Here is a 26,860-nt window from a genome sequence, read left to right as displayed (position 1 = left end):
AATACGGCCAGCGAAGGGAGAAGCGGTAGTTGAAAAATTTGTGGAAACCCTAATGTCCAGTGAAAAATATTTGAAGTTGGTAGAGACCGTCGAGCGAAAGTTGAGCCATCTCGATAATAGTTTTCACGAAAAGGCATCCAGTGTCATTAAATATTTAAAGGAAATCCAGAGGATGTTACAACCCTTACCTGACATGGAAGAGTTGCTGAAATCTGTTCGGATGAGCCTCGAGTCTGTGTCTGAGACCCTGTTACACATACCGAGTAAGTACGGTAAGTAGGTATGTACCTATTTACTTTGTACCAATTATTTGTGCAAGAATGTGGTAGAATAAATAAATACAAATAGAGTCCCTTTCATCGTGGGCGCATTTTAAACTTGTGGGATGTGGACAGAGCCTCTATTAGAGGATGGCGGAGGTTGGCAAGGTGTTAGTGAAAAAAAACAATAGGGATTATAAACTGTAGAGGGTCAGAGGTTGGAGTAAATTAATTACAGTCTAGCTGTATAGAAAAAATGCCCTATTTCGGTTCCTTAGTGTTTCGGAACCCTTATAGTTCCGCCATGTCCGTCCGTCTGTCTGTCTGTCTGTCTGGGGCTTTGCTCCGTGATCGTTAGAGCTAGAAAGCTGAAATTTGGCATGGATATATAAATCAACCAATCCAAAAGAATCGTGATGTCGTGAAATAAATCTAAAGAATGGATCCCATACAAAATGGATCTTTTTTTATTGGTTTTAAGTCAATAGTGTGGGATATCGTTGGATAGATCTTTCAAAATGAATAAGGATCTCTAACATAAAGTTATAATTCACGGAAATAATCACTCCGAAAGAAAAAAAAACACAGATTTCGTACCTCACACGACTGTCGAGCACCTTGGAAATGAATCTACGGAATTCCAAAAAATATTGTCGCTGAGTAACGAGAAAGTCGGGATAAGGAAAAGGTTACAAAATAAAACTACAACGTTGAATGATAATTATTTTATTCTTAGATTAACACAAGTATCCTGGACATAACGCCTGTGAACAAACAAATTGCAAAATTTCCACACGCGTATCGAAGTTTGAATAATTGTCGCCGTGGCGCATAAGTATACTTATTTCATTTTTCGATGAATAAGCAGGATATATTAATGTTCAAAGTACAATAAAATTACTACACGACAAATCCATACTCAACTCGAGAAGCGGTAGCCACATCGCCGTCATCGTCACTCGAGTCTTGATCGGCAGCGGCCCATTTGCTGCAAGATATGATTTTTTTCTTGACAGCAGTTTGACGCGACCAGACATGACCAAAACCTGCTTATGTTGCAACAAACCTGAGTTCCACTAAATAGGGTTCAGCTACAGATCCATCTTGGGTATCTCCCAAGTGCTCAACAATATGAGTCGTATGACTAAAACAGCATGTACTTTTGTTGCTATAATTTTAGCAGTTCCAAGCAAAAGTAACACTAAAATTGTTACTCAAACTGAAAATACCCGATTTAAGTTTGCTAACACAATCAGTTCATCAGCGTCGGATGACCAAAACAGCGTTTGCTTATGTTGCACCAAACCTGAGTTCCAATAGGTACTACCAGGGTTCAGCATCAGCTATCTCGGGTAATAAATACTCTAGCAAGTGATCATCATGACGAATCGGATGTCCAAACCAGCGTGTGTCTATGTTGCACAAAACCTGATTAGTTCCACTAGGTACAGCCAGGGTTCAGCATCAACTCTATCTTGGGTACTGCTCTTCCAAATGCTCATTAAGGGGCTACCCGAGGTTTTCATCGATTTTTGACAAGTTTTGAATCGTATCTCCTTTTTTTGCACTACAGATAGAATTATAAGACAAACGGTTATCGGTTTTTCAATCTTTTATCTCTGGTTTTGTCCACCGGATTTTGAAAAAAATGATAATTTATTTTTTTATGAATTTTTTAAACATTGTCTAAAAAAACACTTTTTTCGTATCTAGTTTGCAGTGAAAGGATCTTACATGTACGAAATCTACATATTTGGGATCGTCTTTGACGTCTCGAAAAACGTGTCCAAGGTTTTAATTTTAAACTAATTAACACAAAAGTTATGGCCAGAAAACCAGTTTTTTAGCCTAAAATTGTTCAACTTTGATGCCAAATATCTCGAAGACAATGAACTTTGAAGTAAATATGGGATACTATATTGCTTAAACCCGTTGCTGTTAATATAATAAGCTACAAAAAACATTAGAAAACTAAGGGATTCAGATTGAAGGTCATTGGCGCGGGGTAGCCCCTTAAGACGTGTCGGATGACCAAAACAGCGTGTGCCTATGTTGCACCAAACCTGTGTTCCGCTAGGTACAACCAGGGTTCAGCATCAGCTCTATCTTGGGTACTACTCTCTTAAGTGCTCATCAAGATGAGTTGGATGACCAAAACAGCGTGTGCCTATGTTGCAACAAACCTGACACCCACTAGGTACAGCCAGGGTTCAGCATCAGCTCTATCTTGGTTACTACTTTCCTAAGTGCTCATCAAGACGAGTCCGATGACCAAAACAGCGTGTGCTTATGTTGTATTAAACCCGAGCTCCACTAGGTACCGCCAGGGTTCAGCATCAGCTATCTTGGGTACTTACTGTTCTACCAAGTAATCATCATGACGAGTCGGATGTCCAAAGCAGCGTGTGTCTATGTTGCACCAAACCCGAGCTCCACTAAGTACTGCCAGGGTTCAGCACCATCTCTATCTTGGGTACTGCTCTCCTAAGTACTCATCAAGACGAGTCGGATGACCAAAACAGCATGTGTCTTTGTTGCTATAATTTGTTTATAATTTTAGCAGTTCCAATCCAAGCAAAAGTAACACTAAAAGTGTTTCTCAAACTGAAAATACCCGATTTAAGTTTGCTAACACAATCAGTTCACCAGCGTCACAGAACATACGAGTAAATTGACTTCCGCAGTGAATATACAGCAAGATTGAATGTTCCAGTTCCAGGTATTCACAGAAAAGAAACTTAAATGCTTAATTGGGAATCAAACCGAGCGAGATGGGTCAGAATCCAAAATTTTAACCCACTTTCCACTTTTGTATTCATCGTTGTTGATGGCGTAATAGGTATCGTTGTCTGGGTACCCCTTAGAGGATATAACCAACGGAGACGCCATGTCTAAAATTTTCGGTACAAAATAGTCTGCCGTTTTTTGCGGGGGAGGGGCACATCAAATGTATAGGTACGTCATGTCAGATAAACGTCAGTCCATACATATGGTTGACATGTGGTTGACCATTGGCCGCCTATTTTCGACAGAGGGGAACGCCTGTTAATGGCGGCTCCATTGTTAATTACTCCGAGGGGTACCCACAACACAAGCCTTCTTGAGCATACTGTAGGGCTTAGTTAATTTGTGTAAGAATGTCCAATTTACAATAACACGAATAATACAATAACATTAATATCTCTAACAGATGGCGTTAGTAGTAATACAGTGTTATTTTTTAACTTTTTTTTTAGGTTTATAAAATTATGATATATTTTTGTTTGATAACATGATAACACATCTAAACATGAATTTAAATGTGATGTTCCACTGGTAAAGGTACCTTATGGCGGTTGGCGCTTAGGCTATTATTAAAGACGCTCCAATACTAATGCGGCGCTACGCGACGAAGTGCCGACCGCCATAAGGTACCTTACCCGTACCCGTACCCGTGGAACGTCACAAATTACTATGTTAAATCTCATTCCTAACAGTGCGATAGTTATTCCGTAAAGTGTACCACGAGAATGCATAGATTGTCGAATAGTGAACACTTATCTACGCCCGTCTCAAACTGGATAGATAGAGTTAGACCAAGAAAAGTCTGCAGCGATTTTGATAGCCCACGCAGTGCAAGTGTTATTTATACGTCATAATTTTATAGAAGTTTGACGTTTAAAATGACACTTGCAGTGCATGGGCTATCAAAATCGCTACAGACCTTTCTCGGTCTGACTCTACCGATGTGTCGGAAGCCGGTGTTGCTCGAAGGACTCTACCGTCATAACCCCGATAATTCACAACAAACACCGATAACGAACTCTGCGAAACATGAAGTCTTAAATGTCATGTGAAAAATGTCGTTCTGACTTTTTGACTATTTTCAAAAAGGTTAGGCTACAGGGCAAACCCTTAACCCGATCGTCTTTGTTTTAGGCTCAAATTGTAGCTGACTAAATGAGGAGGCACACTGAAAGGTTAGGACAGATGTCGCCCCAGCAATCCGTCATTGTTTACGATTTGTGACAAGCGTATGGTTGCGAATTTTTTACTAATACTTGCGATTTATCAAGAAACATGTATTCATTTATGACTGTACGGGTACTGCAAACCGAGCTTCGAAGGAGAATTGCTACAGTTGGTGGAAAAAAGGCTGATTTGATACAAATTTTTATTTTTTTATTTTATTTTATAGCCTTGTATCAGAATATGTGACGTATCGTTTGTGTAATTATTTTCCATTGCTAATTATTCTGTGTGCCCTTTGGCAAAGGCCTCCCCCAACACTTTCCAATCTTCTCTCTTCTGTGCCAGTCTGTTCCAGGTTTTGCCAGCTGTTTTTACCAGATCATCCTCCCATCTTCTGAAAGGTTTTCCTCTCTTTCTCTTGCCCTCTCTTGGGTACCATAGTGTTGCTGATTTATTCCATTTGTCTTCTCCTCTAATTACATGGCCAGCCCATTTCCACTTAAGTGTTCTTAGTTTTAGCACCACATCTTGGGTCTTTGTAGCTTTCCTGATTATGTTGTGGTTGATTTTATCTATTTTCCTCTTTCCCATTATGCTTCGTTCCATGCTTCGTTGGCAAGTACAGAGTTTGGTTTGTTGTGATTTGGTGAGCGCCCAAGTCTGGTATCCGTATGTTAAAATAGGGAGTATGCAGGTATTAAATAGTTTTCATTTAACTGTGATGTTCATTGTTTTGTCTTTCATTATTTCTCTGAACGACCAGTATCTCTTCCAAGCATGACCTATACGTGTCTCAATTTCTGTACCTGACATAATGTCTATTTTAATTATTTGGCCTAAATATGTACAGTAATCCACATAGTGAATGGGAATGTTGTTCACTGTAATTAGTTCCTTCTCTCTTTTAGTCATTGCCTTGGTTTTAGATGCGTTCATGTTTAAGCCCACCTCTTTGCCTTGTGTATCAAGGTCTGTTAGCATTTTTTGGAGCTCATGAGAGGATTTTGCGAATAAGATGATGTCGTCAGCGAATCTTAAGTTTGTAAGGTACTCGCCATTTATTCTTAGGCCACAGCCTTCCCATTCGAAACGTCTAAAGACATCCTCAAGCACTGCGGTGAATAGTTTCGGTGAGAGTGGATCTCCTTGTCGTACGCCCTTTTCTAGATTGATGATTCCTCCTTCTTTATCTAGCTTAACCCTTGCTGTACTTCCATTATATATGTTCTTTATTATTTTGATACAAAGATAATCACTTATATTTGAGGTTATCTTGTGTATTTTGCCGTTTGTTCGAATTTTCGAACGCTCGCGCCGCTCACGTGCAGTTTTTCCTCTTATATTACAAGTGTTCGATCGAAAACAAAGCTTTGGTGTATACCTGGGTCTCCTGGATGTACAAGAAGGCGTTTCATATACGCCCGCCGTACGACACATCAGATAGGTACACAATGTCGTGATGCGTATGGGGTACAGCATGTGTGGCTAAGCCATTATGTCCTAAATTATGTACTACTTCATTAAAACTTAGTTTACCTGTGTATTTACTCCTTCCAAAATATTTATCTTCCTTAAAATGCAGCCTATAAAAACGGTCTTTGTCATTTGCCTTAGTTTTTGATACTCAAAGCTTTTTCTCACCGATTTATGCATATCGGGTCCTTGGGAAAAAAGGGAGATCCTATATTTCCACAATTTGTCGTACAATATTGGAGTATTTTGGAGAAAAAGGCGAATGTTTACACTTTTTTTTGAAAAAATGTATGTGATTTGGCAGTGACAGCAACTGCATTATGGATGCGACACCTGGCGTGATAAAATGTCAGTTTGCCACCTCATTCTTCGTTTCCAAAATATCGAGCACCAAAATCAAAAATTCGGCAGAAATTTAATTTTGTTTTCACTATTTCGGCCTTAACATTTTTCGTTTTTGACTTTCTCGAATAATTCTTTGCACCTTATAGCTCTCGTGAATACGCGTCTTTTGAGTCTATTACAAAGAGTAGTATAATATATATGTATATGAGATATTCAATATAAAATCTTCACAACTCTCCGAGTTATACGGGGATCGCACTTTTTCGTGAAATCGGGGCCTATACTGGAGCTAACGAAAAGACATTTCCAATGTCAAAAATATGTGTCCCCCCCTCCTCTACCTTTTGAATCATAGATCCAAAAACTATGAAAAAAAAATTGTAAAAAATGTATAATAAATATGTATTTTCAATGAAAACTATTGCGAATATATATAATCGGTCTAGCCGTTTTTACTTCACTAATAACAGGCGTGGCTCACTCCGCGATTTCGTCGCTTTGCTACAGGTACCTAGAGTCTGGCTAGCCAAAAATTGTTGACAGATATTTCGTTGTTGTATCACCAATTGTCTATGATTAAAAAAGAAAGCTAAAAGTCAGTTGTCAATTTATGTCATTCATTCAAATTGTTTGCGGTTTATAAGGGGTTTATTTTAAATAATATTAATAATGTCTATACTGAGTGAGGTTCGCAAAGTATTATTTAAGCTCGTAAATAATTACGACAATGTGCGAAGTCGACGTGTAGCGTTGTATAACGAAAAACTGCAATGTTTACAACTGCTAAAGAAATGTAAACAAATTCGGAGGTTGGTGCTCTATAAATATTTTGATACTTAGCTTTTAGCATATTTGGCATAGTACTTATGTATTTTTTTGGTGATGGATTAATATTACGGTATTATCGAGCTAGATCTTATTTACACTACATTTCATTTTTCGCCTTGTTACAATGGTATATGGTGAGAAAGTGTTAACATATGTGTTTATCGTTGACTGTACTTTACATAGTGGTAGAAATTATGTGAGCTGACTTTGAGTGCACGTCAACGTATATTTAACTTATATCCTTAGGTACCTTACATGTGCACAGAAATAAAAAATATTTTCTAGTATCAAAACTATAATTCCTACTACACAAAGTGTGACCAGCCCAAGATTTTTTGAATTTCCCGCCAAACATTTGTGTAATATTTCAGTAGCCAGACTCTAGCTAAAAGTACATCCATTCCACACCAATTTTGGGGAAAGCAATAAGCCGCGCGTGGCGCTGTCGCCACCTAGCGGCCATATCTGTGCTCATCGTAACAGGCGCGTTTTGTTAGAGAGTGAGTCTTCTGTACCTATTACTATTATTAAATTTATTATGTACTAATAACTAAGTAACTTCTTAGTAAAAAGACGTACAAAGCGCTGCGAAAGTATATACTCCCTTGTTCGTAATGTACATGATACTTACCAATAGCCCCCGTTTAGCCTATTCTAACAGAATGCATGGTAACTACGGAACCCTACACTGAGCATGGCCCGACATGCTCTTGGCCATTTTTTTATATCTTAATCTTCACACATCGAGAAACTGTTTTGTTATTTCATGATGAGACATCTATTCGTACCAGTGAGGCATCTATCCTCATAATCATTTTCTGAAGAAAAAAACGAAAAAATTCTGCATAAACCCTAATTATTGGATAAAAAGAGAGAAAGTCAGAGTAAAACAAAAGATTAGGTTTGTAAATTAAATCGAAATTATTCGCGTTATTTTAAAAGTTTCGAAGTTATGAGGCTGTTTTAAATAGATGACATTACAGGTTTACCTCGGTTTACCCTATGAAATGAACAATGAGAAAGCCAAACATCTTGATTGTTCGAGTGCGTATCTGGGCAGGTTATATATTGGGGTTATTCCGAAAAACGGAATATTTCGAGAATTCAAAAATACCTAAATTAAGCGATACAAATTCACCTACTTACCATTATTTTAGTCTAGTTTAGGCGCCATGTCTTTTTATTGGTCATTCAAACATTAAGTGTACCTGGGTAATTGGTAAGTGAGAATTGTTTTGTGTGCATTACCGCGTGTATGTAACTGTGTATCTGATATAGATATAAGACCTGTAACACAAGAATTATTATTACTGATGTTCAGAATGACTCCTATATCAAGATTATATAAAAAAAAGTATTATCTGACTAGTGATACTTATTTAAACGGTAATAAGCCGCCGGGAAGAAAAGATATTAGTGCGCCACGCACATATCGCGGAATGAAAAGGGTGTATATGTCGCAGTCGGATCGTATAATCCGCCGTATTACATTACGGCTAGCCGTTTTCAAAAACAGGGGCGTTTTGAAATGCGGCGGTTTAACGATTAGCCGGATTGAATGCGGCTGAATGAGAATCCGCCGGAATGTATTCGGCGCCATACGTTCTTCAACACGGCTAGCCGTAATGTAATACAGCGAGTCATTAGCCGCCGCTTTGACAGTTTTTAGTTCCCATTTTTAACACCCGTGGCGCTGCCTGACAAACGCTGGGGTGTCCATCAAATCTGGAGTTCGTCGGACTGTTTCTTTTCAAAAAACATTTCTTTCGCAACTTAACTAGACGGAGCCCCGCTTCGCGGGGCTCCTATTTCTGAGCGGTTTGCCCTTCGGGCATCTGAAGCTACCTAACGAACCTAACCTACCTACCTATTGATTTAGTGAGACGTCCGTGAAAACATTACACTTTGGGGAAAAAAGCGTAGGTAGGTAAGTAGGTTAGGTTCGTTAGGTAGCTTCAGATGCCCGAAGGGCAAACCGCCCAGAAATAGGAGCCCCGCTTGCGGGGCTCCGTATATTTAAGTTGTGAAGGAAATGTTTTGGAAAAGAAACACATGTAGTGCGGTGGGACCATGGTAAAAATAAATTAAATTGCAAACATTGTCAAACTCCGGTTACGTAGGCGACCGAAAGAACTGGTCACTCTACAATCTAAAATAGTAGTACGATGCGGCTAAACGTTGGCCGCCTTATTGAAGAACGTATCGCAATGACAATCCGGCTAATCGTCGAACCGCCGCATTTCAAAACGCCCCTGTTTTTGATAACGGCTAGCCGTAATGTAATACGGCGGATTATACGATCTGACTACGACATATACACAAGATACATTTTACTATGTATTTAAAAAAATCTTCTATAAATTGCTATACTTTTCGCATCGGATGATGGTACCTGGGCTATAACCGCGAAAATCGAAGCTCGCAAATTGCGGGCATTTTTCTCTGTCAGTCTTATTACGCCTTCATTGGAGTAAAAGAGAAAGATCCCCGCAATTTGCGAATTTCGGTTTTCGCGGTAGCCCCTCTGTCCCTATGACATTTCCAAGTCTCTTTTGGTTATTACTTAAATGTTACTATTCTAAAAAATGTATGTGCTAAACTCCCAAAAAATATCTAAAAAAATATGCGTGACCGCTACTTACTCCATAATACAAGACCGAAGTGATCCCATAAGTGTTCCGTGAACAAAGTTTTGTACGGAACACTAATAAAACTAACTGCCATAGGGATCATCACTCGACGCGAGAGGTATAGTGACGTCGATCGGCTAAATCTCTGGATATTTTTTATAAATAGATTTACATAAATAACGTCGTGGGCGCAGTGCGTACATTGAATCCTGAACAAAGCGAAGGATTCTAAAATAGGATCCTACGCCCAGGATTCAAGTGATAACGCCCAAGGTGGAAAGAATTTTGCTACCATGTGACACATATGCTGCGGTTCACATCACCTATGTACGAGGAAAAATATTAAGTAAGTTTCAAAATAAAATTTAAGCTAAAAAAATAGTATGCACGTAATCGATTGTAAGGGAATTGTAATCGGTTATGTGCATGTCATATTTCATTGTGATAAATACTGGCAATAAAATTTCCTAGAACAGAAAAGTGCCACTTTGATCCCTCCTAGCCCCTAGCAATGAAAAAAATAATAATAGATTTTGTCACGGCGTGTAATAGAGGGCGTACGTTGAATCCTAAACGAAGGCGAAGGATTCTAAAGTAGAAACCTGAGCGTAGTGAGGGATTCAAGTTTGCTACGCCTAAGATGGAAATAGTTTTGCTACCATTTCACATCATGAGGTAATTATGATATTTAAAAATATTATTAAAGCTACAAAAATAATGTGCAAAAAAAAAATGTAAAAATAGTGTCCTGGAACAGAAAAATGCCACTTTTATTCCCCCTAGCAGGGAAGAAAAAGCCCTGTTACGTACAGGTGATATGAAAATAAAATTATACTGCAATAGTATGGATTACCCACATCATATACTCAAGTCTCAACTGAAAATTATTGAAAGTTATTTGATGTTCTGTTTCTAGGAGTAAGAGGGTCAAACATAAAACTGTTTTCACGTCTTTCCTGAAGACATGCCCAAAAGTTAAAGGGTATAAAGGTTAATCTTCTTATTTAACCCTTATCCACATGAAAAGGTACTACTTTTATTTGGATACGTATGATAAAATCTTTACCTACATGCCCACAAGCTGTTAACTATTGTCCACAGGAGAGAAAACTTGTGTGTTAGTCAGAACTGTAGGTACATAGTTTTGTGTTTGACCCAAGAGTCTGCTGCTGAAAATAATATACCTACCTACTCTAATTAACGTGGGATTTTTTTCGTGGTATTTGGCCTGGATAAAAATGAGTAACAAAATAAATATCCAAAGTAGGTACGATTTTGCGCTGGCCCTCTCTTTCGTCGAGTCCAGTACGAACATTAGTAACTCTCCACTAGACCAAAAACCTATCGAAATAACCTTAATTCACCTTACCCCAATAACCCTACTCCGGCAGGTGACTCGTATTGTGTTAGTGGTGTTTTTATTGTTTGTTTCGGATTTGTAAACAGCGCGCTTTTTATTGTTAATTGTATTAACATGTCAGTCGCTTCGATTCGCGCGCACAGATGACATCTCATCAAATCATCATGACGAGTGCAATCCTCCATTTTACTTGCTTATTTATAACATTAGTCGATAGCTCGGGCAAGGAAAGCGATGTGAAGCCGTTAAAAGCCTCGTCAAACGACGCTCTGTGGAAGGAGTACGAACATGAATTAAACGACGCTATGATGTTCTCCAAAAGGCGTGAAAATATGACCAGGCAGGCTGACACAGAGACGGTTATAGAGAAAATTCTGGACACTATTTCATCTAGCGAAAAGTACTTGAAAAAAGTTGATAGCATCGATTACAAGCTTAATCGATTGGACATCGAAGTTCATGATAAAACTAATGACATTCTAAAATATCTGGGGGAAATAATGAAATCGATCCGAGGACAAGGTTCAGTGTTCAAGGCGGGGTCGATGATGGATCACCTGACGGCGGAGGTGGGCGTCGTGAAGAAGCTGCTGATGCTGCAGGGCGCGCCGCGCTCAGGCGGACCATCGGGTTAGTTAGTACTGCCTGGCACCTGCCCCCCACCCCTCCCCTTACGCTTGTGCACCCATGGAATTTACTCTGTCCGGACTTCAGTCTCAAAAGCATGACTCACGCCAGACCGGGCCGGAGCTTTCGGCGCTTCGTTTTCTGTGGAAGCACCACGTGATCACCTATCAGCCGTCATAGAAAATGACATGTCGGACGCCTCGGCCCGGTCTAGCGTGACTTAGCGTCGTGAGTCGTCCTTAATACAGACTAAGTAGATGCATGCAATTGCATATGCGCAACTACATTCCTCATCCGACTTTTAATTGTCTGTATGTATCTATTTACTTCCTAATTCAAAAAGTAACCACCTAATTGACCGAAGCGTAGCGAAGGTCTACGTTTTGACTCGAGCAATTTGCTTTCGTATGTCCGGATGTTCTCCTCTACAGGTCGCAATTCTTAACCGATTCTCATGAAATTTTGTGACCAGATTCTATGAGTAAATATTTTTTTTTTGTCAATCCGGTTTTTGAATTTTTTTTAAAATGGCGGAGTCGTGATACCTGTCGCCTAAACAAATAGTCGTATCGATATCATAAGAGTTTTTTATTTTTGAGACATGTTTACAGAGTTAATAGCAAAAAATGCAGAAAAAAATTATCGCCGGTTTAGGCGGTATTTAGATATTTAGTTTTGTATTTCCGGATGTTCTCCTCTACAGGTCGCAATTCTTAACCGATTCTCATGAAATTTTGTGACCAGATTCTATGACTAAATAAATTTTTTTTGTCAATCCGGTTTTTGGATTTTTTTAAAAATGGCGGAGTCGTGATACCTAGCGCTTAAACAAATAATCGTATCGATATCATAAGAGTTTTTTATTTTTGATATATGTTTATAGATTAAATGTCCAAAAATTCAGAAAATTTGTATCGCTGGTTTTGGCGGTATTTAGATATTTCATTTTTACTTGAGAATGAGTAGCTAAATTTCGTATGCTTTAGTAAGAACTATCATGGCGCATTTTGCAAACGTTCGCTTTTTTTGTTTGCATCGGGAGGTCCCTGGTTCCATCCCCAGTAATTGTATGCTGCTACACAACTTTTTGTATTTTTTTATACTTAAATTTCGTAGCAATTGTTGTTTTTTATTTTATTATTTTATTTTGAAAAAATGAAAAAAATCGTATTTTTTATTTATCAAGCGCTAAGCGTATCCGTTTAATTTTTGCAAGAAATGATGGCTTTTTGCGCTTTAAAGAAAATTTGATTCTTGAATATACGGCGCCATACCTTTGGCCTCTATGCTCGTCTAGATGGCGACACCATTTTATATTTAACAATTTTTACTCATATCAGTAAAAGAACATGGGTCAAAATCATATGGCGTTCTAAAAATAAAAAAAAACATTTATCCATACATATACATATACATTTATTGATATTTTTTATTCATTTTCATTTTAATCCTGTATCGAAAGATGGCAGTAAATTTACAGCACTGATTTACAGTGACTACAAAATTTAGTACGACAATAAAACCCTCTTACTATAGGGACCGTGCGCGTTGGAGGGGGTCCATATTGGGTTGCATACAAGTTTAGGTCATATCTTTGATGCGCATAACAACTTGTGTCATAATCATCATTGCGCATACAAATGAAAAGTCATATTATATTGTGTCATACATTTTTAGCCATAATATTTGATGACATACTCAGCAGTTGTCATAAATTTTTTGTGCATATAGGTTTTGATTATAATGAATCAAATGTCATACCAGCTAAAAGCATATTTATCGATATTTATAAGGTTTTTACGTATAACGTTTTGTAGCATAATAATTTCCAACCATAATGGTTTACATAAATAATTTAAGAAACTAATTTTAGCCTCTCAACAACTCCTCGAAAAAAACCTTTTCCCTAATCTACGTCCAAACACTTAATTCGACGGAGCCCCGCTTGAGCGGGGCTCCTGTTTCTGCGTAGTTTGCCCTTCGGGCATCTAAAGCAACCTAACGAACCTAACCTACCTATTATAATTAGTTTCTTTTATGACCACTAAATATATGACTTAATTTTTTATGACTATATTAATACTATGCACTGCAATACTTCGAACGAAAAACAATTATGGATATCAAGCAGATGACTTAAAATTTTATGCGAATTAAATTAATGACTACAAAAATTATGACATAACTAATTTATGACAAAAACCCAGTTATGCTCAGGAATAATTCTGGCTAAAGATTTTTATGACTTACAATTTTATACATAAAGTGTTATGACAATTAAAAATATGACAAAAGTTGTTATGCGACCAGAGGGAGTCCCCGTTGGAGGGTCTGCCATCTTGTGGTCTGAATCGGAAACATGTACATTGCCAAAGCAAGTTCTACCATCAACCGTTCTCGTAGGTACGTTTTCTTGTGCATAGTAGGTTCTGCCATCTTGTGGGCTACATCGGAATCATAAACTACACATCTACGCTTCGCGCCAAAGATCTGACGGCTCCTGTGCTGCCCCCTATAGTTCATGCACGTCCCCTATACAATCTATTCTCTTTAGAATTTAGATTAGTTAGATATCTAAATTCTTACTCGACTAAAATTAAAAGCATGAAACTCCTTCTATTGCGACTCGAGGAGGAACAAAGACTGAAAAGACTGGCAAACCAAACGCCCACGAAGATTCTCAGTTGCAGTTTACAGGCTAATTAAAAGGTAATGTTGGTTCCCTAACATAAGTAGAGTTAGACCAAGAAAAGTCTGCAGAGATTTTGACACTGGCACAAATAACATTGGCACTGCGTGTGCTGTCAAAATCTCTGCAGACTTTTCTTGGTCTAACTCTATCCACTTTTCTATACAATTAGTATGGCGACGTGGATACTTAAGTTGGGGCACCGACCGTACACTGACATCGGAATGATATTTTTATCATGTTATTTAGTAGTCATCGTGCGTCTCGCTTGCGCCAATACATGTACGGACAAGAACCAGCGAAATGCACGATAACTAAATGACATCAGTTAGACGTCATTCTGATATCAGTGTACGTTACGTGTACGTAATTGGCCTGTTAGCCAAAAATTGTTTCGTATGTCCATCTGTTCTACTCTACTGGTCGCATTTCTAAACCAATTCCCGAATTTTGTAAGCAGGTTCGATAGGTAAGGTTTTAATTGTCAAATTAGATTCTCTAAATTCTTCTAAACAACGAAGCCATACATTTACTCAGTTTTAAGCTCAGCTCGCGAGGTCTACAGCTCACAGAGCCACTATATAGTTAAGTAGTGTATTAGGTACGTACAAGGTAGGTAGGTAGGTGGCGTCATTTATTGGGCCTTAAAACGTCGAGATAGCTCAATTGACTGAAAGAGAATATTTGACATATTTGTCGTAATAGTTCCATATGCATATTCATTATTGATTATGTGGTTGTTGGTGACAGTGGGGCGACCCGACTCGCAGCTGGAAGAGCGGCTGTCGCAGCTGGACGGCTTGTTGCGCTCGGCGACGGCCGGCATCGACACCATCATGGCCACCATCGCGGAGGTCAAGAACCGCCCCTACTCCTCGAAGGAACATAAGTTTGTATTCATTATTTACCATTACCTATTTTTAAGTAATATAGTCTGCCCATCGACATAGAATTATTGTCTGCCCACGTATAAAAGCCATTTAAAACTCACACAATAGGGAATATTACGCAAATCTCTGCGTAGGGGGCGCCACTACCACAATTACTCACAATCTGTCTACTGCAAACGAGAGAGTCTAAATTTTGTTATCTAACCTCTCTATCACACTTGCGTATTCGAGCGATAAAGAGGCAGATAGCTGAGTTTCGATTTTCGTGCTTCCCGGTAGGCCCTGTGTAAAAAAACCGCCTTGATGTCATATCTTATTGTCTGTGAAAATTTGTCAAAAAACAGTTTAAGGCACAGTATGTATAAGTTACTCTATGGTTTACGATGGGTGCTAGTGCTGCGCTCTAGCGGCAGAACATTGCAGTAATACTCGTGTACTATTACCATGGTATAATAATATACTCCGCTTGGTACTCCATTCCCGTCTTTTCTAGGTCACCTAACTGACACAAGCCTACCTAACTGACACAAGCCTACGTCATCATGCGACAGCGCTATATGATAATATGCGATAGCGCTATATATAGCGGCCATGTTGTTGTGACGTAGGCCTGTGTCACTCTGGGAATAGAAGACCATGTTTTATTAGACTATGTACTATTACGAATTCAAACTGATTTTCCAATGGCTATGACGGCTGTGACGCGTGGTCGGGCAGTAGTGTAGGTAGCTGGGGGTAGTGGGGGTACACACACACAGAAGGAAGGTACCTAAACATTATAAATAAGAACAAGGTATCTTAAGGTATTTAAATAAAAGTAAACAAAATCTACCCTCAAATGGCTCCTAAGCCAGTTGAGGGTAAATGAAAACATTACATGATCAAATAATTATTAACCTAAAGTCACGCCACCTTTTTGTTGTTGCTCTTTCTGTATTTTTTTTTTTAATTTTACATTTTTGATGAATAAATGTTTTGTTGATTTTAATCTAAAGTCAGGTCGTTCAGTGACAGATCCAGGCGCTTTTGTATTTGGTTGGTTAGCCAATAAATGTTATAACTACCCGAATATGTAGAAATTGTTTGTTTACTTTTATTTAAATACAGAGTATAGGTAGCTACTTATTTTACACACAAATTATGCCCCGTGACGTTCGCTTGTTTACAAACGCGTTCAATAGATTAAAAAACTTAATGTTCACTTGTTATTCGGTCAACAGATTAAAAACAAAAACTTACAACATCTACTACGCTGAATCTGAAATACATTAAAGCTGGTTTGTTAGTGCACGACACCTTGCATTTTGTGACTAAGTATGCGCTGAAACTTGGCACATTTGATTCTTAGCTGGTCATGAGCAGATACAGATAGGGTTGCCAGATCGAAAGGCGCTATTATCGGTGTTAGAGTCCTTGCTAACTCTAACATTTACTTGATGAATTTCTTGATAGTAATTTGGAACACGAAAGACGATTTCTTGAGATAAACTTGATTTATTATAACTTGATAGGTGTGCACACTTATAGAATAGCGAACGTGAATATGTTTTGAATGAATAGGTACTTATTGACTAATTACGAAACTTTTATATAAAACTAAATGCTGATGGGGCAAATGAACAATATGATGCATGTGCAATTTACTTGTACATATTCCGGGGGGCGGTTGAGATGAGAGAAAGATGCTGTGTGAAAACTTGATCATACATTAAATCTAATTAAAAGTAACTACTTTAAACGAAGGGGATGTCGCTTTATCTACGCGCGAAAGATTTGTCGTCTCGCTGTGATCTTCGTCGCTGTGTTGGCGAGTCTCGCTGACTACGGCGGAGCGCGGAGACGCCCGGGGCGGGGTCGGCCTGACGGCGGGTGGCTCCTCGACGCTGGCTCGGGACGGCGTTGACGGCACTCTCCATTGAACTCGTCGTATTATGATAATCAATGCCGTAGTTCCGATTAATCCGAGGATCACGTATATCATAGCGTAGTGATGAATATCGTGATATGATATGCTCTCGGAGTTAACTTCGGTGTTCTTCAACTGCTTGATCTTTTCTCCGAGATTGTTAGCTTCTCTTTGTAGATCTTCAGATTCGTTCTTGCGCTGTAGGTGAGGTATGGTGATGTTGATGACGTGATTTATCGGTGCCATAACTGGGTTGTATAAATCTGGTTTCATTTTGATTTCGGACCAGTGTGGTTTATGCGGGAATACCGAGAAATTATCGGTCTTAATAATGCAGCCATGACCTACATTTATAAGCCCGGCATTCGTCAGCTGGTGCGCGGTTATTTGATCCGCGCACAGTGTTCGAACTTGACACTGCTCACAACAAAAGTAGATATAGGTATTTAGTGCATTGCTCTCTATCCAGTCATTTACGCATGTTGTTGTGACAATCTTACATCCCGATTTGTCTGATTCACAAAAACTGTTGTCGCCTTTCAGTTGATAGACTGGTTTCTTGATGTATCCATATCTGCCGAAACATTTTCTCGACGTCGGCGATATAAGCTACACGGTGCTGTCTCCACTTCAAGATTAGCGATAAAAGGTCCTTTTGGAGGTTAGGCCCTTTGTGCATGATATCATTGAGGCTGACTCCTGTAGATGTCTTCGCTGATCCATTGAATACGACACGAAGAGCTGAAGTGCTTGATTCTCTTAAAACGCAATGATGTGGTAAGAAGCACTCACTCGTCTCACGTGCCTCACGTGCCTTATTCCATTGTTTAGTCGGCGATATTGTCATATGACCCATAGATAGGTATTCGTGTATAAATGACTTGTACTGTTGCGCAATATGTTTATTGTTGTTGAATTTATATTCCAATTGCCGGAATTGCGCCACAGCTTTACTTTTTGAGTGGCCTAGTTTTTGTAGACCATCTTTTTTCAGAGGAATCCGTACTTGATATCTTCCGTCTGCCAACCTTGTCGTTGTTTCCTTGTAGTATTTGACACACTCATCTTCTTCGTCGGTGTCGAGTGTTTGTGTTGGTATATCTTCGATTTCCCAGAATTTCTGGATGTCTTCGATGTTATTTAACACCAAATTGCATTGGAATCTTTGCGGTACTCTCCCGCAAACAATCCATCCTAAGTGAGTCTCTTGTACGACAAGGGATGAATTTTCATGCTTGTACATTCCATGCTTTAAAATAGTTGCGTAAATTTCAGCACCCAATAATATATCGATTGTGTTGTTGATATTATAATTGGAGTCCGCCAGAGGTAACGTATCCAAAATATCCCATCTTGGTTTGAGAAAGGTGAAATTGGGTAATTTTCTTGTTACATCCTTCATAATAAAGGCCTCAGTGTTGAAGGAATATTTTTCATCTGATGATAAACAGGTCACATACAGCATGCCTTTACATGTGCTATCCGTAAGGCCCACTCCTGTGATCACACCCTTTCCTTGCTGTCGTGGCAACCCTAGTTGTTGAGCGGTGTTTTCAGAAATCAAACACATCTGGGCCCCCGGATCTATTAAGGCGCGCATCGTACGGGGTACTCCATCATTTCCCAGGATCTTGATCATAGCTGTGGCTAAAAGGATATTTGGGTCTTCATAGTCATCTTCACGTTGTTGTGCCACGTGAGTCCCAAATCCTTGTTGTCGACTTTGATTTCCGACCGTATTTAGCGACGCTGCATTTTGATTGTGAAATGTCTCGTGCAAAAGTGTATTATGATACCCGTTGCATTCTTGACACCGTTTAGTAGAATGGCACGGTTTGCCGTTATGATTGTATAAACAATTACTACATAGATTAAGTTTTGTAATTGTTTTTCGTTTAAGTCCTGGAGCCATGTTTTTAAACTCAGTACAAAAATATATTCCATGATCTTGCTGGCAAACTGGGCACTTGCGGCGGCATTCGAGGCCTGCCTTACTGGCGGGAGTCTTGTTGCTTGTAAAATACTGATTGAAACGGCTTGATTTGTATTGATTACTTGATGTAGATGGTGAATTCAAACTTGTTCGATTTACAGCGGCTTCTTGCTTGCGCCGTGACGACTCCATAGCTGTAAATTTGCCCTCCAAAAATGACAAAAATTCCTTTAATGATGGTAACTCCCTGGGCTGTTTTAGAGCCGTCATATATTCGTTGTGAGTTTCGGTGTCCAATTTCTGTTGTAATAAATGGACTAAAATTGGATCCCAGGTGTCAATGTTGACTCCTAAGTTTTTTATACCGTTTAAACTTTCTATTGTGACGTCATGGAGTCGTTTAACGTGGCTTGACGTAGCTTGTTGCATCACTGGAAGGCTTATGACGTTGTTTATGTGAGTCGTAAATATTAGTTTCTTGTTGTTATATCGATGGTTTAGTATTTCCCAACATGTAGTATAATTTTCTGAACTGATGGGTAAGTGCTGTATGAGTCTTTCTGGTTCGCCCTTGATTTTGCTCTTCAGAAATTGCATCTTTTGAGCGTTAGTTAATCATGGGTTACTGTGGATAGCTTCGGTGAATAAATCTTTAAACGAAACCCATTGTTGATAGTGACCGTGAAATACGGGGATGTCTAGGCGTGGGGTAGACTTTTCTCTGTGCGATGTTGACCACAACTTGCTGTTAATTTGCTTCTTCATTGCTGCATGCTCGTTTTCGTATTTGGTAAAGGTATTTTCGTAGTCTTCATCCGTTCCCCCGAGTTCACTATCTATTTCCCAGTGCAGCGAATCGATGGCAGCCCAGCGAGAGTCCAGAGATTTTATGATATCTTCAAGCTCCCATTTCTCTGCGACGCTGTCTAGCTTGATATTAGCCAGCGTTCGAGCTAACGCCTTGAAATTGCTACTTTGCTTACGTAACATTTCATCTAGTTTGCTGTTATTCCCTTGCGAGGTAAACGTGGGTTCGGGCTGAATTGTCTCGCTTCCGGGTGCTTGCAATGTCGGGTTGGTTGCTCCAGATTGCTGTCTTGGGGTCGGTTTAGTTTGTTGAGAGGGTTGGGCTTGGCTATTTCCGTGGGCGTGGACGTTGAAGGGATTGACTTTTGAATTAATTCTCTTGTTTGTATGTAGTTATCATATGTATCATCATAAAGCTTGTTGCAGAAGTAGATGTGATTAGGATTGTCAAACTCACGTAGCTTTTCGTCATTGCTGTTGAACTCCTCCCAGTGTAAGTCGAGAGAATATAGCTTCCTCTTAATGTAATCTTCCGTCTTACGATCTTGGCTATCTTTTTTAAAGTTGATTTTCACTTGCTTGATTGCAGCTTGCAGTTGAACCTGATTTTGATACAGATCCTCCATATTACAATTTCTTGATAATTAGTAATATGAATAAAAAAAGAACTTGATAATGAATGGTGGTAGACTTGCTTGATCACCTCTCTTGATAAGTCGTGTTCACTTTTCTTGCTTTCTTGATTGTTCGCGTATGTTTAACTGCCTTGTTGCTTAGTTGACCTTGTTGTCTTACTTGATACCTTGATGACTGCTTGCTCACTTGCTGGTTCAATATTCTTCGCGCTCCGCTAGTTCTGCCTTCTCAACCCAGTCGGTGGAACCCGCTTGTGGGAAGCCAACTGAGTCGAACTGACCTCAAACGAAAGGAGCACAGAAGATGGATTTCGAAGGACCATTAATGTTAGAGTCCTTGCTAACTCTAACATTTACTTGATGAATTTCTTGATAGTAATTTGGAACACGAAAGACGATTTCTTGAGATAAACTTGATTTATTATAACTTGATAGGTGTGCACACTTATAGAATAGCGAACGTGAATATGTTTTGAATGAATAGGTACTTATTGACTAATTACGAAACTTTTATATAAAACTAAATGCTGATGGGGCAAATGAACAATATGATGCATGTGCAATTTACTTGTACAATCGGGAAACAATAGAAATTTTTCGGGATTTTGGGACATAAGTCGGGAAAAAAAAAACATTCAAATTAAAGTAATTGTATTAAAAACAACGATATTTTACATTATTGGCACTACGTCAGCTCGCTCGCTCGACGACAGTTCGGAGCTTGAAATTATTGTTTCAAAACGTGAAGCTGTTTTTCGGGACTGTTTACACTTTGTCGGGAATCGGGAACACATGGTAAAAAACGGGAAAATCCCGCCAAATCCCGACCATCTGGCAACCCTAGATACAGACCGGGAGCCGTCGAGAGCCACCTCTCAGTTAGTGGGGGGAGGGGGCGAAGTTCGATGCTGCGGCGCTTCACTTGGAGCAACATTTCTCTAAAACTATACCTATTAGGGCATGTAATATATCATTTTCGGATAAATTGATGATGAGGAATCTATTTTTAGAACAAAAACAATGCACTTTCTAACAAAAAAAAAAAGAATAATGTAGAATGGACTAAAAAACGTATTTTTGATTTTTTTATAATTACCAATTTTTTTGTAAAGTGTAGCAAGAATCGAAAACAAAAAATATAGTCGTAAAGCTACACTTATTATGTTTAAAAAAAATATAAAGTTTATATGTACTACAAATCTGTTGATAAATGGGAGATAAAAAATAATATTAAGCGTGGGTCAGAGTGATCTCATATTAAGGTGGGTGGTAGGTAAATATTTCGAAATAGTTCGACCCGAACTATTCCGCCGAATACTAATATTGAAAAATATGCATGGAAATATATTGCGAATACCGAATAATCACCAAATATTCGGCCCATCTCTAGTATTTATTGACTAAGTAGACAGTAACATGGAATTCAAAACACTGGCCGAGTCACCTATGAGTAAAATGCTTATTTAGGTAGTCGAACAATGTAAATACCGATGCCTGCTATTGACAACATTATTTTATAAGAACAAGGCTGTATCCCATTTTATATATGTACCTACTTAAATACTTTTATATGTAGAGGATTGTTTGGTTTCAGATCGGACTCGATGGACGCTTCAGGCCTTATCTCTGAATTCCGACGGACTTTACAGGAGCATAAATCAAAAAAATGTGATTGCAAGTAAGTTTATATGGTTGCTTACACAATTTATTGGTGGTAATGTAGTGGCATCACCGACTGGAACCTATATCCGACATTTTAATTTTTTATCCAACAATATAAGGGCCATAGCCATATCGGCTTCTCGCCCTTATTATTGGATACAAAATAAAAGTTACAGATATAGGTTCCTGTCTGTCACTGGCAGCACTGCGTTAGTTAACTATTTGCCGATTATTTTAAATTATTTATAAGTATTAAAAGCGGCCTCCTAGCATAATCGGTAGTCATTTATTTGTGTGTTTAACACTAATACTTGTTCCTGAATTATGGATATTTTCTATGGTGATTCATGAGACGTGAGCAGGACTAATCCTGCACACTCAGTAACTGATAATTAATCGATCACCGTCGTATTTAGGTGAAACAACCACATTTTTTCCTATTTTTTAACTTTTTAATTTAATTCTCTACAATCATGGTCACCAACAAGACCTAATTATTAACATAAAACCTCTTTAACAGTAATGACAGCATTTTGATCACGAAGAAAATAAACTGTCATACTTGAGTGAGATACGAGTTTTCAAAAGTAACCAGACCGTGATGACATTCAATTTGACACAGAATATCGGAAGTTTATTATTTTAATTTTAGGGTGACCATGCATGTTGTAAATAAATTAATAACTTTTTTTTCAACACGACTAGAAAATTAACGTTAACCTCACTAATACTGATACGAAACAGTTGCTTATAATTTACGAAATGCGCAGTGTTAGTCCTGCTCACGTCTCCTGAATCACCCTGTATAAGCCGTGGTAGGTAAATAACACCGTGGAATAGCCCGACAGATTTTAACAACTAGAAAAAGAAGTTTTGGGTACATATCCCCTACACCTAAAGTGGGAACCTGCGTGGGCCCCTCCGTCGCATTGCAGTTGGGATTAGGGATGTCCATAAAATTGCCTGTGAATTATATATTTAAACGTTGCACGCAGGTCTTTACGCGTCGACCGCTCAGAGCGGTATCCGTTGGACTGTTACGAGATCCAGATGCAGGGCTTCAACTTGTCCGGCATCTTTAAGATACACCCCGAGGGCATGGAGGCTTTCTACGTGCTGTGCGACCTCGCCACCGCGGGCGGTGGCTGGACGGTAAGGCGCGAGATTAGACACGTGCGCTTAACATTTGGGCTTATTTAAGCTCAGTCTTTTGGTGTGCAGGTCGAGTTAAATAGGATAAATTATTTAGGTACTTACATAGCCGATCGTCTAGAAAAGTACCTATTTATATTTTACCCCGTTCCCGCCTCGGACTATACAATTAATTACCTACGTATACCTAGCTAGGTATGTCCTGTAGTCGAATGTTAATAGGTCATATCATAAGTACCTAATTAATAAAAGTGTTGTGGAAAGGACTATAAATACAGAACTGAGAAACAAAAGCCATAGATAAACATTTCATCGCATTCGCTAACTCCTCAGGTATTTCAAAACCGTTTCGACGGTTCTCAAGATTTCTACAAAAGTTGGTCCGACTACAAGTACGGGTTTGGTAACCTCGCGGGCGAGTTCTGGCTCGGGCTGGAAAAGCTGCACTACCTCACCAACCAGAAGCTGTACGAGCTGCGCGTCGAGCTGGAGACACAGAACGGCCACGAAGCCTACGCCGGCTACTCCGTGCTGACTATCGGCCCGGAATACGAGGGGTACAGGATAAGTACCCTGGGGACGTATTATGGGACGGCTGGTACGTAACTCGCGGAACAAAACATTTCAATTCAGAACGTACCTTTCTAAATGTTAGTATTCTACTCCCTACTTGATATAAGTATGTTCGGCGGCAAACTTTGAATCGTGGAGTAAAAAATAGCAGTTAATTTTTGAACGCAAACTTAAAAAATTTTTGATGTGGTTGGCACCCTTGACAGAAATACATCATGAAAGCGTCTGAACGCCCTGAGGACCAATTCCTTATACCTAGTTATAAATCTATGACCAATGTTTCCCTGCGATTTAAAGTGATCCGAGTACAGCGTAAGGTAAAGGTATTATCAATAAAGGCAGGCTTTAATCTGTTTTGCGTTTCAATACCTGAATAGCGAGACCAAACAAACATGTTTATGTTGTTTGTTCATAAACATGTTTTGTAAATCACATGTAATCACAACACACACTAATGACAGGTTATCAATAACAGGTGATTCTCTATCGTACCACGCCGGTCAGAAGTTTTCTGCTATGGACATGGACCACGACGAGTGGAAGGACGGATCGTGCGCGGTCGAGCATGGTGGCGCCTGGTGGTATAAGGAATGCGACAAAAGGTACGGCTAAAATACCATCCCGCCGAAACTACGGTATTACATGATTGTTATGGTACTGAAAGATTGGGTAGCTTGTATTGTAAATCAAGTGAGCCGATTTCTGTTCAAATTGCTGGACTGTGCAATGACAATACAATGTATTTATGTATATATGAGCGATCATAAATATTTTCTTTTAATTAAAAAAAATCGTTTTTACAGTAATCTAAATGGATTATACGTGAGTTCCGACGAGAGGCGCGCGCACACCATCTACTGGATCTCGTTCAAGGGCCCCAGCCTGCCGATCACGCGCACCAAGATGATGATCCGGCCGCTGCCCGCGCGCCACCCCATCGACTACCCCGACAAGATCCGGGTAAACTACTCGTATTAACGCATTCTACCATACGAGTAGGTACATGAGCCCAATTACCACATTGATTTTGTATTAGTACCTACCTATATAAGGGTTGAGATTACAAATATTCCAAAATCCATACTAAAATTTTATAAATGCGAAAGTAACTGTTTGACTGTTACCTTTTCACACAAAACCGCTGGATCGATTAAATTAGATATAGAGACGGTTTGTGTTCCGGGAGAGATCAAGGGATGGTTTTTATCGTGAAAATCATCCTTTAAGGGGTGGACTTTGCTGTGACGTTGGATATGGAAGTACTAATGAAGACGGACAGGAAACTAGTCTAAAAAAATCTATACCATATACATATGTATATCTAAACCTTACGGGCAATAAGAATGGGGCCAGTACTGTGGTGTCACGCACACGAATTCGAGCCAATCGTGCAGTCAAATATAACATATTTGTCAATGATCTCTACGGACAAAATGTAACAAATTGACTTTATCAGAACAAAATAGGTAAGTATCTGAATAAGTATCGTTATCGCACTGGTAAATAGAGCTCCAGCTACAGGCTGACGAAATTGCCCACTCCCACCAGCTTGGTAATACCAGGCGTGGCTCACTCCGCGATTTCATCGCTTTGCTACAAGTAGCTAAAAGTACATCCGTTCCACACCAATTTTGGGGAAAGCCATAAGCCGCGCGTGGCGCTGTCGCCACCTAGCGGCCATATCTGTGGTGATCGTAACAGACGCGTTTTGTTAGAGAGTGAGTCTTCTGTACCTAGTACTATTATTTATTCTGTGGTAATACATTGCCTAATTCTGAATATGAAAGCTATAACTGATCTAATACTTACTCGCATTGTTTGTCATAGACACTGTTGTAGAGTAAATGGCTCAGAGTTTTCAGTACCTACGGCGTACATGTACCTAGTAATTGGGCCTAACCTAGCCATCGGGCGATTTGTCAGCTCGTTTGCCTCCTATCTTCTTCCTCGCTACCTACTAGTTTCGGCCACGCCACATCTGAACAATGAATGTTTTCCAGCATTTGACGGAGATGCACAGCGAGGTGCAGGGGGGGCTCGTGAAGCCGGTCCACAGCAAGGCCGCGAAGAGCAAGCCGCGCCGGCCCGAGTACCGCGTCGGCCAGCCCGCCGCCAGCGACGCCTTCTACACCGGCTACGCGTAGCTCCAGTATAACACTGTCCGCGCGCCGCGGTCTCTCACTAAAATAATATTAATATTTTTAGCGTACCTAGGTACAATTCTGCAAATAAATACACTGCAACTTTTATTTACTGATGTTTTAAATTACATTAATGAATGCTGGCACATGTATTACTGTCCGTCAAATGAGAACGAGTAAAAAATGCGTTATGGGTTATGGGCTGCAATATACATTAAAACTTTTTGTAGGGTATTTTGTATGTACATCTCTGTAAAGAAAATACTTTTTCATCAGTCTCATTTGTTTATTTTTTTCTAATTTCGTCGTGAGCGTCTCCTTTCGTAACATTTTGAGCAAAGTATCTCAAAGCCTCTGGCTAGCGAGACTGCTACTGTAGCATGAAAGCCTCTGGCTAGCGAGACTCTGCTACTGTAGCATGAAAGCACAGCAAGGATGCCTCGCTGAACTTTATATGTTTATAATTATCGGCGGATACTTTGCAGAATTGTTTCATCGTGTCTCTGTGTTTAACTCAGGTATAAACCAACTTTGATATTTGCAGTCAATCGCTTACGAATTTTCTGTGAGGTTACTCGTACTCGTATCTGGGCCGCAATGGTTCTCTAAGTACCTATTTGTTTTTAATAATGAGTATCTTTTTACAATCATTTATTTTACCCGTTTTTTAAAGTTTCTTAGACGCGATGCAACAATTTTGACAACAATCCAGATCCTATGACAGTGCTCAAACTGTCGAAAGAGAAACTAATATAGTAATATACTACACATACATATTTATAATCGATATCACGAATATGTATAAATGTAACAATAATAACTAACCAGTGCAAACCACACAAGGTGCCTGATTAAACGTGTAAGGACGCAAATGAATTGTTTAAACAGATCAAATACTAATTCAGTCACTCTCAGTACAGTCGTTCACTCGTTTTGAAACAGGCACCTGATGAGATCGCAGCAGGGGACGCCCCGTTCTGTACAACACTGAGTTTAAG

General features: G+C 39.3%; 1 protein-coding gene across 1 annotated transcript; it reads left to right on the top strand.

Moving 5' to 3' along the window:
- Positions 1–10,880: 10,880 nt before the first annotated feature.
- On the top strand, positions 10,881–26,143 carry LOC134804543 (ficolin-1-like). Its single transcript, XM_063777648.1, is given in 9 exon segments — positions 10,881–11,485; positions 11,818–11,854; positions 14,914–15,052; positions 21,929–22,012; positions 22,992–23,148; positions 23,482–23,746; positions 24,197–24,323; positions 24,525–24,681; positions 25,722–26,143. Coding segments are annotated over 9 exon segments (1,605 nt in total). The 5' UTR covers positions 10,881–10,990; the 3' UTR covers positions 25,866–26,143.
- Positions 26,144–26,860: the final 717 nt, after the last annotated feature.

The sequence above is a fragment of the Cydia splendana genome, chromosome Z, assembly GCF_910591565.1.
Source record: "Cydia splendana chromosome Z, ilCydSple1.2, whole genome shotgun sequence".
NCBI classification, from domain to species: Eukaryota; Metazoa; Arthropoda; class Insecta; order Lepidoptera; family Tortricidae; genus Cydia; species Cydia splendana.
This window is presented reverse-complemented; position numbering and strand designations above follow the sequence as displayed.